The sequence below is a fragment of the Geotrypetes seraphini genome, chromosome 6, assembly GCF_902459505.1.
Source record: "Geotrypetes seraphini chromosome 6, aGeoSer1.1, whole genome shotgun sequence".
In the NCBI taxonomy this organism is placed as follows: Eukaryota; Metazoa; Chordata; class Amphibia; order Gymnophiona; family Dermophiidae; genus Geotrypetes; species Geotrypetes seraphini.
Window position 1 is genome coordinate 61,813,482 of NC_047089.1, and position 14,732 is coordinate 61,828,213.

General features: G+C 43.1%; 1 protein-coding gene across 8 annotated transcripts in view; it reads left to right on the forward strand.

Moving 5' to 3' along the window:
- LOC117362203 (RCC1 and BTB domain-containing protein 1) overlaps positions 1-14,732 on the forward strand; it is a 112,903-nt gene that overhangs the window by 59,275 nt on the left and 38,896 nt on the right. For all 8 annotated transcript variants that reach the window (XM_033948198.1, XM_033948196.1, XM_033948197.1 and 5 more), the window contains one exon: positions 12,027-12,217. In XM_033948198.1, coding sequence (XP_033804089.1) covers positions 12,027-12,217 — 191 coding nt within the window. The remainder of the gene's footprint in view (positions 1-12,026; positions 12,218-14,732) is intronic.

Genomic DNA, 14,732 nt, shown 5'->3' on the forward strand with positions numbered 1-14,732 from the left:
TAGACGTCAACCATCAGGACCGTCTAGCCAACGCCCCATGTCTGGGAGATGAACTATTCGGAGAGTCCCTGGATACCACCACTCAGAAGCTCTCCGCCCATGAGACCAGATGGGATACTCTCATTAAACCAAAGAAAAAGACTCCTCCTGCTCGTCCTTATAGACCGCAGACATCATATCAACGCCGGTTCTCTGCCAGACCGCTCAACCCACCTGCACAGCAACCTAGGCGGGCCCGCCAGCACCAACACACCCAGGCTCGTGCCCAGCCTAATCAACCTGCAAAGCCTCTTCCTCCTGCCAAACCTTCTCAGCCCTTTTGACTCCTCTCTCCAGGGCTTAGCCAGTCTTCCACCCTCATTGCCTCTTCCTCAGCCAATCGGAGGCAGGCTCCACATTTTCTTCAGCCGTTGGGAGGTCATCACATCGGACCAGTGGGTCCTCAACATCATCCGCCACGGCTACTCCCTCAACTTCCAGACTCTTCCGCCAGACAATCCTCCCGTCGAGTCTGCTTCTCTCTCAACTCAAACCCCCCTCCTCCTGAGGGAGGTTCAATCCCTCCTCCTTCTCAATGCCATCGAAGAAGTACCTCCAGATCAAAGGGGTCAGGGATTCTACTCCCGCTACTTCCTGGTACCCAAAAAGACAGGAGACCTTCGTCCCATTCTCGATCTCAGGGACCTCAACAAGTGTCTAGTCAAGGAGAAGTTCAGAATGCTCTCCCTTGCCACGCTTTACCCTCATCTCTCTCACAACGACTGGCTATGTTCCCTGGACCTCAAAGAGGCCTACACTCACATACCAATCAATCCAACTTCACGTCGCTACCTGCGATTCCAGGTGCACCATCGCCATTATCAGTACAAGGTGCTACCTTTTGGCCTCGCTTCATCACCCAGGGTGTTCACCAAATGCCTCATTGTGGCGGCGGCCTTCCTCAGGTCTCACAACCTCCAAGTGTTTCCCTACTTGGACGATTGGTTAGTGACAGCTCCTACGTCTCCTCTTGTGCTACAAGCCACTCAACATACCATCTCTCTTCTCCATCTACTGGGGTTCGAGATCAACTACCCCAAGTCGCATCTGCTTCCCACACAGCGCCTTCAGTTCATCGGAGCAGTTCTCGATACCACACTAATGAGGGCATTCCTCCCCTCCGATCGTCGACGGACTCTGCTCCACCTCTGTCATCAGGTGCTCCTTCATCACACCATCCCAGCTCGACAGATGATGGTCCTCCTGGGACACATGGCATCAACGGTGCATGTGCTTCCCTTAGCACGACTCCACCTCAGGACACCTCAATGGACTCTGGCCGACCAGTGGTCACAGACCTCGAATCTTCTTTCTCATCCCATCTCTGTGACATCATCTCTTCAGCGATCTCTACAATGGTGGTTGAACTCCTCAAACCTTTCCAGGGGCCTTCTGTTGCATCTGCCCCCACATTCCATGATCATCACCACGGATGCCTCCCCTTATGCATGGGGAGCTCACCTGGGAGACCTACGCACCCAGGGTCTTTGGACCCCACAGGAGCGTCGACATCACATCAATTTTCTAGAACTACGAGCCATGTTCTATGCTCTCAAGGCCTTCCAGCACCTTCTTTGTCCTCAGGTTCTGCTCCTGTGCACGGACAACCAAGTCGCCATGTACTACATAAACAAACAGGGCGGCACAGGATCTCGCCTCCTTTGTCAGGAGGCTCTTCGTATTTGGACCTGGGCCACGGCCCGCAGTCTCTTCCTCAAGGCGGTCTACATCCAGGGCGAACAGAACTCCCTGGCCGACAATCTCAGCCGCGTCCTTCAACCTCACGAGTGGACTTTGGATCCTCCCACGCTCCACTCCATCTTTGCTCGCTGGGGCACTCCGCAGATGGACCTATTCGCAGCTCCTCACAACCATCAGCTGCCCCAGTTCTGCTCCAGACTCTTCTCTCCTCATCGTCTGGCCCCGGATGCATTCCTTCTCGACTGGACGGATCGGTTCCTCTATGCCTTTCCTCCTCTACCTCTGATGTTGCGGACTTTATCCAAACTCCGCAGAGACGGAGCCACCATGATCCTCATAGCTCCCCGGTGGCCTCGTCAACACTGGTTCTCCCTTCTACTTCAACTCAGCTCCAGGGAGCCCATTCCTCTACCTGTGTTTCCTACTCTACTTACACAGCAACATCAGTCTCTACTACATCCCAATCTGTCTTCCCTCCACCTGACAGCTTGGTTTCTCTCGGGCTGACCTCTTCAGGAAATCTGTCTCAGCCTGTCCGTCTCATTTTGGACGCCTCCAGGAAACCGGCCACCCTCCAATGTTACCATCAGAAGTGGACCAGGTTCTCCTCTTGGTGCCTCCGTCATCATCACAATCCCACCTCCTTAGCGGTGGAAACTGTTCTGGACTACTTACTCTCCCTGTCCAACGCAGGCCTCAAGTCTACCTCAATCAGAGTCCATCTCAGTGCCATCACGGCATTTCATGAGCCTGTCCTAGGAAAACCTCTCACGGCTCACCCTCTGGTTTCCCGATTCATGAGGGGCCTCTTCAACATCAAACCACCTCTGAAGCCTCCTCCGGTCGTCTGGGACCTGAATGTGGTTTTGTCTGCCCTCATGAAACCTCCCTTTGAGCCACTTGCCACAACTTCGCTCAAATTTCTGACATGGAAGGTTCTTTTCCTCATTGCCATCACCTCTGCCAGGAGGGTTAGTGAGCTTCATGCACTGGTTGCCGATCCACCGTTCACTATTTTTCACCATGACAAGGTGGTTCTGCGCACCCATCCAAAATTCCTTCCAAAGGTGGTCTCAGCTTTTCACCTCAACCAGTCCATTGTTTTGCCTGTGTTCTTCCCGAAACCTCATTCACATCCCGGAGAACAGGCATTGCACAGTCTTGACTGCAAGCGTGCCCTGGCTTACTATCTCGATCGTACAAGGGCTCACCGCTTGTCCCCTCAGCTCTTCCTGACCTTCGACCCGAATCGTTTGGGTCGACCGGTCTCTAAACGGACGCTATCCAACTGGCTTGCAGCTTGCATCGCGTTCTGTTACGCTCGGGCCGGTCTGTCACTAGACGGTGCTGTCACGGCCCACAGGGTAAGAGCTATGGCCGCTTCTGTTGCTTTCCTCCGTTCCACACCCATTGAGGAAATCTGCAAGGCGGCCACCTGGTCCTCAGTTCACACATTCACTACTCACTACTGTCTGGATGCTTTCTCCAGACGGGATGGGCACTTCGGCCAATCTGTACTTCAGAATTTATTTTCCTAATGGCCAACCATCCCTCCTCCCTCTTTGTTAGCTTGGAGGTCACCCATGCGTAAAGAATATGCTGCCTGCTTGTCCTGGGATAAAGCACAGTTACTTACCGTAACAGGTGTTATCCAGGGACAGCAGGCAGATATTCTTACGTCCCACCCTCCTCCCCGGGTTGGCTTCTTAGCTGGCTTATACTAACTGGGGACCACGCACTCCTCCGTCGGGCGGGAAGGCACTCGCGCACGCGCGGTGCGGCCAACTAGAACTTTCTAGTAAAAAGGTCCGTACCGTGGGCTCCGTCGGTGACGTCACCCATGCGTAAAGAATATCTGCCTGCTGTCCCTGGATAACACCTGTTACGGTAAGTAACTGTGCTTTATCAATGGATGCAAAAACTGATATAAGGATCAATTTATTCCATTTCATAATATGCATTAATTTCTAAAATATGCTGGAATACACAACTGTATAGTGGGTCATTCTGAAAAACAAAACAGGGGAAACAAAACCACAAGCACAAATATGCAAAAGATAGTATGGAATTGTCCAAATCAGAATGATGGGCACCAATAAAAGTGTCTTCCAACTCATCTGATAGTGTTAGAATCTTTATTCATCCAATGACACAATGATACATCCAATGACTCAATGACTTGACATGTACATGTTTCAGCCAACAGACCTGCCTCAAGAGTCTTAAGAGCCTCCAAAAGTGATATCAATTAGTGTTTGAAATGTGCTTCCTCTCAAAAAGGTGTTGCCAGGACGCTCACCATTTTATCTGGTGTCAAGCACTTGTTTGGCAACACCTTTTTGAGAGGAAGCACTTTTCAAACCCTAATTGATATCACTTTTGGAGGCTCTTAAAACTTCTGAGGCAGGCCTGTTGGCAGAAACATGTACATGTAGAGTCATTGGATGTATCATTGTGTCATTGGAGGAATAAAGATTATAACACTATCAGATAAGTTGGAGGACACTTTTATTGGTGCACATCATTCTGATTTGGACAATTCCATTCTATCTTTTGCATCATTCTGAAAAACAACATATTCCTTCTGAACTTCAGAGTGGAGTTACATCAGACGCCATCTGTACACAGTGAGTATTAATCAGGCTTAGGTAATGATAGTACCAAATTGAAGTACAAGCAAAACATAAGTTTTTCTTTTAAAAACCCCCCAAAAAACACCACTTGATAGAAACAATAGTGATTGAAAGGGTTGTATAGTATTTAAGCAGTTGAAAGTTAAGGAGTTTTTGGTGTTTAGCCCATTCTAATTATAGTTGGCCTTGGGCACAGTTGTCTAAAGTTTTTCATGAGAATTGGCCAAGTGATTCAGAAGAGGCTTACTTCCTTCCCTTCATAGTCGTTTGCAACTTGAGCACAAATAGGATCCTCTTATGTTCTTCCTCAAATGATGTATATATTCTCCCCAAAATTTTGTATATAGTGCCATACATTTGGCGCAAATTGGTGCGCACGTCTTAATTGGTTAACAAAACCAATTGGTGTATAGATCTCAAAAGGAGTGTGGCCAGGGAAGGAACATGGGCGTATCATGGGTGTTCCTAAAAGGATAAGCATACTAGTATAGAATATGCCCTATCCATTCACAGCTTAGGGACAGGGATTTAGGCCTGACCTTTTTTTTTTTTTTTTCGCATGCCTTTTAAAGAATTGAGCTATGTCATTAATTTTAGCGCTTTATATAGACTCAGGCTCTCATTGTATAAAATGTGAATATGGGTCTTGTGTTGGAGAGACAGGACAGATATTAGATAAGAATCGGCTCACACAGGTATAAGATCAAATGTTACCTTTATTTGCTTTGTGGTATCTCTGTAGGGAGTGTTTTTCAGGACCAAAGCACCTTATGGTCAGAATACTCAGTGTTGGGCAAGTTACTTTGTAAAAACAATACTGTATTTTAAAATTACTAGTTACTGCAAGGAAAAAAAAATATTATAGTTGTTTATTGAAAATAATATGTCACTTGTTACTGTTTAATTCTTGGATATAAACAGTTGTTTTGACATTACATAAAATCAATTCTAACAATTGGAAATCCATCCTTTATCAAAGAAAACAGCTAAACAGAAAATGCTTAAGTCCTCATATAGGGGCAAAGAAACAAAAACTTTTTCACTCAGAATGGTTGATCACAGGGTTCCAGTTTTTGAATTGTCATTTGGAAATTGGTCCATTAACAGTTTGCTCATATCGAGGATCTGTTTTTGAAATATAACACCTGCTATTGCTTTCACACAGATGCTATTGCAACGAAGGAGCAATTGCATTTCAAAATGTTTGTCTGTTGCATCTTCTTGGAGTCATCATTTGTCTGCCCATTCTGAAATGCCTTGCAACAGGAGCACAACTTATGTTATACTAAGAAAACAGCGCCTTGATATGAGAAAATTGTGATACATTATTAGTTAATGGAAAACATAGAAACATGACGACAGATAAAGGCCAAATGACCGATCTGCAGCATCCATTATCTATTCCTCTCCCTAAGAGATCCCACATGCCTGTCCCATATTTCTTGAATTCAGACACAGTCTTTGTTTCTACCATCTCTACTGGGAGACTATTCCATGCATCTACCACTTACCATCTCTACTGGGAGACTATTCCATGTGTCTACCACTGTTTCTGTAAAAAAAAATAGTATTTCCTTAGATTACTCCTGAACCTAAAACCTCTTAACTTCATTCTATATCCTCTCATGCTGGAGTTTCCTTTCAGTTTCCATCATATCTCCCCTCCTGCCTTTCCTTCCTTTGGACCGACTCCATCCTGTTTATATCTTTTTGAAGGTGTGGTCTCCAGAATTGTACATGATATTCTAAATGAGGCCTCTCCAGAGACTTATACATGGGCATCAGTACATCCTTTTTCCTACTGGCTATTCCTTTCCAAGTGCACCAAAGCATCCTTCTAGCTTTCGCCATCGCGTTTTCAACCTGTTTGGCCACGTTAAGATCATCACATACTATCACACCTAAGTCCTGCACCTCTTTCTTGCACAAAAGTTCTTCACCCCCCTAAACTGTACTGTTCCGTCGGGTTTTGCAGCACAAATTCATGACTTCTTAGCATTAAATCTTAGCTCCCAAATTTCAGACCATTCCTCAGTTCGCCGTCATATTATCCACACCATCAGCGATGTCAACTCTATTGCAGATTTTAGTATCACCCGCAAAGAGGCTAATATTGACTAGACAGCCCTTCAGCAATATTGCTTACAAAAATATGAAAAAGAACATGCCTAAGCACGGAGCCTAGAGGCACACCCACTAGTAATATCCCTTTCCTCCGAACGATCTCCATTGACCATTATCATCCACTCAACCAGTTTCTGACCCAGTCTGTCACTTTGGGGTTAATATAGAGGGTAGTGAATGCATAGAACATCATCCCCTATGGAGGTGATGGATATGAAAAATGTATCTGAATTAAAGAATGCTTTGGATGAGTACACTGAATCTCTAAGCGAGAGGAAGAAATAGTAGATGGCATGGATAGATAGATATGATTTTTACCTGCCTTTATTTTTCTCTGTTACATGAGAACCATCATCTAGAATAGGTCTAATTCAGCAGCAACATCACCAGGTCATCTTCATCATCAGATTCACTTCAGGATGAAGCTGGTGCATTTAGTTTTGATGACAGCTTCACTGTCTTCATTGCTTCAAAAAGAAGTTCTTTGTATTTCATCTTCATTTCTCTTTTTTAAAATTTTAACAAGAAGTTTTTATTGAAACTTATAAACAGCAGGTTATTTAGCAAACACCTTTTCACTATAATACAAATCAAAGTTGTTACAGATCAGAAAAAGGTGAGAAAATGTATATCATATGAAACTTCTCAAATTTTTCACCCTTTTTAAAGTTTTTAAATTAAACACCAAAAAATATAAAAATAAAAGGGAGGAAAGGGGAACACAGAAAACTGACAAATCATTTATATCTAAAGAGAGTTGATGCAGTCACCCAAAAATCTCAGGTTGCAAACATACCCTCAGATCTTCTGCCAGCCAGCAAGAGTATTATACCTAATAACAGTGAAGTTTTTCATTTTTATACACATAATGCAATCTATGTTTCCAGGAACACCTGGGTTCTTCCAAGCCAAAGTAAGTTTAGCTGCATGAAGAGATGTCGAACCAGATGGGTCTGCCACTTATGGAAACCAGGGTATGTCCCTGTTCAAAAGAAAAATGCCAGGGTCCCAAAGTATCTTCAGTCCTGTAGTCCACAAAATCTGAAAATGGCTACTTTTCCAAAAAGCCTTAGCTTTGACAGGTCCACCAGATATGCCCCATTTTGCCTCTAGCTCCACAATTCTTCCAGCATGAGACAGATATTTGAGGATTCATCTTCATTTCATCTCCTTCAGCCTAACAAAGATGAAACTATAACAGCATAACTGCAGCCAGAATCGAATCTTTGTGGTCACAATAATGACCAAAACACTCATCAAACACATGAACCAGAGGTGACCTGAGGTGAGTCATGAGCTATTCAGAGTATGCATATGTGAACTGAGTCACCACTAAGGGCATAAATATAGGATGCATTATGTAGGAACAGTGTACAACAAATCCTATAAGCGGCATGTAAGGTTTTTGATGTAATATTCTTTAGTTGTGGGACATTCATGTAGTAATGAACTAGAGGTGAGGCGCTCATATTTAAGGTTTGTTCCAACTTTAGTCCACATTATTTTCAACTTGACCAAAGTGGGCAGCAAAAAGCCCAAGTAACATATAGCTTCACTTTCTAGGACACGTGTATCAAACACAAGGCCTGTGGGACAAATATGGCCTGCTTGGCCATTTTATGCGGCCCGCAGTGACTGTGCGCCTGACACTGCACTGTAGTGAAACCCTCTCCAGGAACCACCTTGAGTCCCAACTCCCCCACCTACCACTGAAATTTAAAATCTTCAGGCAGCCAACGGCGCAACAAAGCCAGACTCCTGCCGTCAGCTTACCCTGGAAGTGCTCTTTCTACAGCGTCCTGCCTATACTGGAAGAGGAAGTGCTGGAGAAACTACATTTTCGGGGCAGGCCGACGGTGGGAGGCTGGCTTCGTTGTGCTGTTGGCTGCTCAAAGATTTTTAAATTTCAGCGGTGGGAAGGTGGTAGGTAGGGGAGACGGGAACTGGGGACAGGTTGTATCGTAGGATCCAGCTGAGAGGGAAGGGAGGGCTGATATTGGGAATGAGTGAAGGACATGCTGTGGGGGGGGAGGGGGTTGGAAAAGCAAGAAGGACAGATGCTGTATGGGCTGGGAGGGGGTTGGGAAGGACAGAGGCTGCAAATACTGGGGGTTAGGAAGGGAGGGAGAGATGCTGCCGGTGGATGAGGGAAGAGCAAAAGAAAATTCATGGACATAGGTGTGTGGAGTGGGAGGGAAAGAGAGATAGTATACATGGGGAAGAGGGAGAATTGTTGGACATGGTAGTGGTGGAGAGGAGGGAGGGAGGAGAGATGACTCAAAGAAAGGAGAAATGTTAGATTCCAGAAAAGGGTGATGGAAGGCGGGAAGATAGAGATGTCAGACTACTGGAATGGGAAGGAGAGGGAGAGAGATACCAGACTATGGAAGGGAAGGAGGGGTGAGAGAGATGCCAGACTGCAGGAAGGAGAGATGAAAGATTGCAGAAAGTAAAGGAGAGAGATGTTAGACCTCGGGAAGAGGGAGGGAAGGAGTGAGAGATGCCAGACCTTAGGAGAGGAGAGAGATTCCAGGCTATGGGAAGGAGAGGAGCACGATGCCAGACCATATAAGGGGGGAAGGGGGAAGACAGAGGGAGGAGATGATGCACAGCAATGGGTACGCGGCAGGGAAGAGATGATAAATGCTTCATATGGATAAATGGGAATAGGGGAAGAAAAAGAGGGAGTAGATGGTACACATGGATAAATGGGAAGAGAAGAAAGCAGAAAAATGGAAGAAAGTTGAATGTTAAAAGTTAATGCTAAAGATGGATGTATTGCAGAAAGTGCAGGAAAGAAAAACAGCAAATGGATAAGGTGGCCCTGGATACACAGTTAAGAGCACAGACAGAAGGAAGTGAAGCTAGAGACTAAAATTATTTTATTTTTAATTTAGTGAGTGAATTGTCAGTTTTAAGAAATTACATCTGCTGTCTATATTTTGCACTGTTCATGAAGAAATGCATTTGCTTCTATTTCACTGGAGTTGTACTGCATGCAAAGTCTTGCATCTTAGGATTTTGTTTGTATATATTAGTACTTTTAGTTTGTGGTCCTGTATTTGCATAGGGGTTATCTGTATTCTGCAAGTGTGATCAAGGCCAGGTGATCTGGTAGAAATGAATATTGAGAAGTATTCAGTGTGCTTTGTGTAGTTTAATTTTGTGGTTAACCATTATGTGTTGTTAATAAGATTATATTGTTTGTAGATATGAAAAATGAATTGAAAAAATGGTATTATAATTAGTACTATTATGGGGGTGGGGTCTGGGGGTGGAGCTTTTGGGCACCTCAAACAAAAAAGCATTCCATTGCCTATGCCTAGAATGACTATTTGAATAAAGTTGGAATTAAGTATGGTAACATCTATGAGGTGAAAATAACCAGGTGGATCGCTGGAATGGTGTCTCAGGGTAAGGAAGGATCTGTACTTCTAAGACTAAGTATCTTAATAAAAAATTTGGCCCGCAACTTAGCCTGTGTTTTAGATTTCGGCTTCTTATGTGATTTGAGTTTGATACCCTGTTCTAGGATGTTCAGAGCAGCTGCTAGTGTACTCATGATACAGCAGTACTCAGAAAAATCAACAGTTGATTGAACAAGATTTTATTCTTTGCTGGCATTGACACCTCTTCATCACTCTCAGGTTTGTGACTTTCCAGACACAACTTGCACCTAACATAAATATTTTCTTTTTAACTTACTAAATAAAAAAATTTGACATAATCAAAGAGCTTAAATGTCGAAGACTCGGCCATCTTTATTACCTCATGTTGCACGCTTGAACAGTTTCACTCAGAAGAATGTTTGCTGGAAACTAGAAGTAGCTCAGTAATGGGCCTAGTGGGATGCAAAGAAAATTGAATGGGTATCACTAAAAGTAACTATATAAAGTAACTAGTGTTCTTTCTTGCCTCTCCGCTCTTATCGTGACATATACTTCTCCTAGACTGTTACGTTCCTTAAATGTTCAATGTTTAAGCATTCCTTCTGCTCATTCAGCAACTTTTGAATTATTCAGGTATTGTGCCTTTTATTATGCTGTTCTTTTCCTTTGAATGCTTGTCTTGTACTTGTTCACCTTGATGACCTATCCTAAATTTTGTATAGCTTTGAAGAATACGGTAATTTCTTCATAGGTGCTTTTAGAAGTCTACCAATCAGTGGAAATGATGTGTCCAATATACATAGTCTTTCTCCTTTTTTTTTTTTTTTTTTTTTAACAATGCTCAAGTGTTTTTCTTATGAATAATGACATTCTTTTCCCTTACAGTTTTAAATATTGTATACTGCTTTATGTTGCGAGGGAGATAGTTTATCAGAAATTTTAATAAACTATAAGTCGTATGTAGGATTAGATTTGGGTAAGTATATTTTGGTGTTATCATTAACTATCTCCTCTGCTTTTGATGCATTGAGTCATGAAATTTTGGTTCAAAGGCTCAGAGAGGTTGTAATGGACAAAGCATGGGCCTGGTTCAGTTCAGGTCATTTGTAGGAGCAGGTTTGCCTTAGTTCTAATCTTTCATCATTGTTTAATGCTTACATAACTCAATTTTCCATCTGTTAAAAGAGCTCAGTATTTGTCAGTTATATTCAGATGATATATAGCTGATCAATCCAGCTAAATTTCACTGAGCGAATATCTAATGAATTTGGGCAATGCATGGATATAGTGGGTAGCTGGTATAAACACAATCAATTTAGCTTTAAATATAATTAAGAAAATTTGGGCATATCCCACTCAAAGAAGAGCAGGTAAATATGAACTCCACGCTAAACAGCAAAACCCATTCGCCATCGTGGAGTTTGGTTGGGGCAAACCCTTTATTACAGGGATAGAGGGTTGTTGAAGAGGTGGCGTTTAGGGTAGTGATAGACACATCTATTGATGTGATTAGATATGAACCTCCATTTCACATGGGGAGGAAATTGCATATTTGAGAAAGTATGATTTTCAAACAGTGGTGCAGTCATTAGTTTTAATTGAACCTTCTGACAAGACCCCAAACTCAGGGTTACAATAATGGAGACCTGATAAATGTGATTTAAAAAATGTTTAGTTATAAGTGGGTTATCTCTAGCACTAGATTGGTCTTGACTAGGTTTGCGGTTATCAGCAAGATCAGTTGTTCTGGAACAGAAGGCCATTACAATTGCATTTGGAGGAAGATTTGGTATTGTTTTATAAGAATAAAAGCATTGTTTATAGAGGCTTGTGGAGTAAATTTTGGTAGTTGAGCTGATATTTATAGGGTGGGAGAGGGGTAGCTTTTTATGTTGTTTTTTTGTTTTTTTTTTGTTATGATTGTATTTTTATGTAGTTGTACCCTGCTGAGGGAAAGTATTCCCCCCCCCCCCCCCCCCGGATTGGCAGACAGTAATTTTTCATTTTTAAAATGTATTGGTTTACTGTTTAAATGTTGGCTAGCTTGCTTGGTGTTAAATGCATTTCTGTAATCTTGTTGGTATGCTTTTCTTTATAACTATAACTAAATTTGTGTTTATCTGACTGTTCACTTCTATAGAGTTGTAGAGGTTGCTACCTGCCATTCTACGTATACATCTGCAGCCAAGACCCAGAGTGGCCAAGTGTACATGTGGGGCCAGTGCCGGGGCCAGTCTGTGGTATTACCTCATCTCACCCACTTCTCCTGTACTGACGATGTGTTTGCCTGCTTTGCCACTCCTTCAGTAATGTGGCGCCTCCTCTCTGTAGGTGAGAGAACTGCTGGAAAAATTACTTTGCCTACTGCTGGAAGAATTACTTTGCTTTTGGAATGTAGTCTTCTGCTTTAGAATAGCACTAGCCATATACCAGATAAGTTTATTGTTTATTGAAAGTTTCTATACATCAACTATTGACTAGGGAGTCAATTCAGAGTGGTTTGCATGAGCTTCAGTAATGGTGTTACAGTACATGAGCTTCAGTATTGGCAGTGTAGGAGGAGCAAGGCATATCCCATGACTAGGATTGAGAGGTTGAGAGCATGTGGCCTGGGAAGGGATTGAGAATCCACCCAGAGATGCAAACTCTGGAGACATGGTAAAGAATTAGATTTAGTGAAAAGTATTCAAGGGCAATTTGTGTGCAGACGCTCTAGTTCCTATCTCTTCCCCCCCCCCAGGCCAAAATCTCTATATGCTGTCTGAAACAAAAACTCTGAAATGCTGAGCAAGTAGCAGCATCATTAAGAGTTGCTGTCTGTCCAGACAACTTCCATATATTTTCAGAAAGAAATGAACTGTCCCATGAGGCTGCAGGGTGTGCTCTATATTTAATTTTGCTCAGTAAAGCTATGCCACTTAATCCAGTGGTTTCCAACCCTGTCCTAGAGGACCACCAGGCCAATTGTGTTTTCAGGCTAGCCCTAATGAATATGCATGGGGCAGATATGCATGCCTGTCACTTCCATTATATGCAAATTTCTCTCATGCATATTCATTAGGGCTAGCCTAAAAACCCAATTGGCCTGGTGGTCCTCCAGGAAAGGGTTGGGACTGACTTAATCTATTGTAACTTCTTTAAGCAAAATAATTAAAACCTAAATAAAAATTGTATAGTTTCTAGTGGTGACTTACAGCCCAGCTTAGAGCTGAATGTGCAAAGCACATTCTGCATTGCTGAGATCTGCCTCATAGGGCACTGGCACCTACCCTGTGGGCATTGTTTGACTGCTGGCTAAGCCTACAAAATTATTTTTTTAAACATGTAGGAGCAGCGTTCCATGTTAAAATCTTTATGCATTTCCTATGACAAAATAGTCCCCTGCCCCAACTTTAACATCTAATGTGTATTCAATCAAGTTGGGTATAGGTAGGTACAGTTGCTCAGAACTTATTTGGTGGGGGCAACACTCAAAAAGGCTTACATGTGATGTCTCAAACTTTGATCTTTGAGGGCCTTGAACCAGATGAGTTTAAGCTACCCAAAATATATATGAGAGATATTTGCATACCCACCATCTTCATTATATGTAGATATGCCTTCCATATTCATTATGATTATTCTGAAGACCCAGCTGGTTTATAGCCTTCAAGGACTGAAGTTTGAGACACCTACATAAGTATGATCTGATAAGCTATGCTCTGTTCTCTTCAAAACAGTCTTTCTTTGGTTCCAAAAAAATGTAGTGGTTGTATCTGTACTATCTCTACTTCTATCTGTACCCCTCAATCCCCTTATCCTTCAGGAATTTATCTAAACCTTCCTTGAACCCCCGTAGCATGCTCTGTCCTATCACAACCTCAGAGAGCGCGTTCCATGTGTCCATCACCCTCTGAGTAAAGAAGAACTTCCTAGAACAAATGCTAGGAAGTTCTTCTTTACTCAGAGGGTGGTGGACACATGGAACGCGCTCCCAGAGGTTGTGATAGGGCAGAGCATGCTACGGGGGTTCAAAGAAGGTTTAGATAAATTCCTGAAGGATAAGGGGATTGAGGGGTACAGATAGAAGTAGAGATAGGTTATAGGAAAAGTCAGGGACCACCTAACAGGTCATGGACCTGATGGGCCGCCGCAGGTGTGGACTGCTGGGCACAATGGACCTCTGGTCTGACCCAGTGGAGGCAACTTCTTATGTTCTTATGTATATACTGACCTTATGAATAACCCAAGTGTATTCTTTGGGGCATTTACTTGCTTACACAAAGACTCTCATTGTTTAGAGGACTACTATCTTCTCACTTGTATATACTGTGTTTAAAATTCAGCCTTGCTAAATGCAGAGAGCCAGTCTTCAACAGTGGTGGCAGTGATAAGATTTGTCAGGTGTGTAAAAGCACCAAAGTAGCATAATTTTCATTTTTGCCCATGTTATTTCTCATGAGCTGTAAATATTAGACTGCTAGTCAGAGGGGTATACCTTCTGCTAAACTAATTTCGTTAAGTAATCAACATTTGCTTCCAGTACCCTCCATGGCGATTGCATGGCTGTAGCTCCGTGTATGACTTGCTTGTACACACCTGTTGCAGTAAGATCTACATTCATGTCAACTGCTGGGTACACTACCAATCTAAATTATCCTCATCTGCCAAAATAAACCTGTTCCTTCTAAAGCACCATCATCAGAAACAAACACCATTATCCTTTGATATTACTAATTTGACTAAATAGCAGACAAGTTTAGACATGCTGTTCCTATCTTATTCTAGTGCATCAGACATTCCATTCCTGAATGTGTGGTCCAAAGGCCTGGCAAAAAGTCCAGATTTGAACTGGGGAGCAGCACAA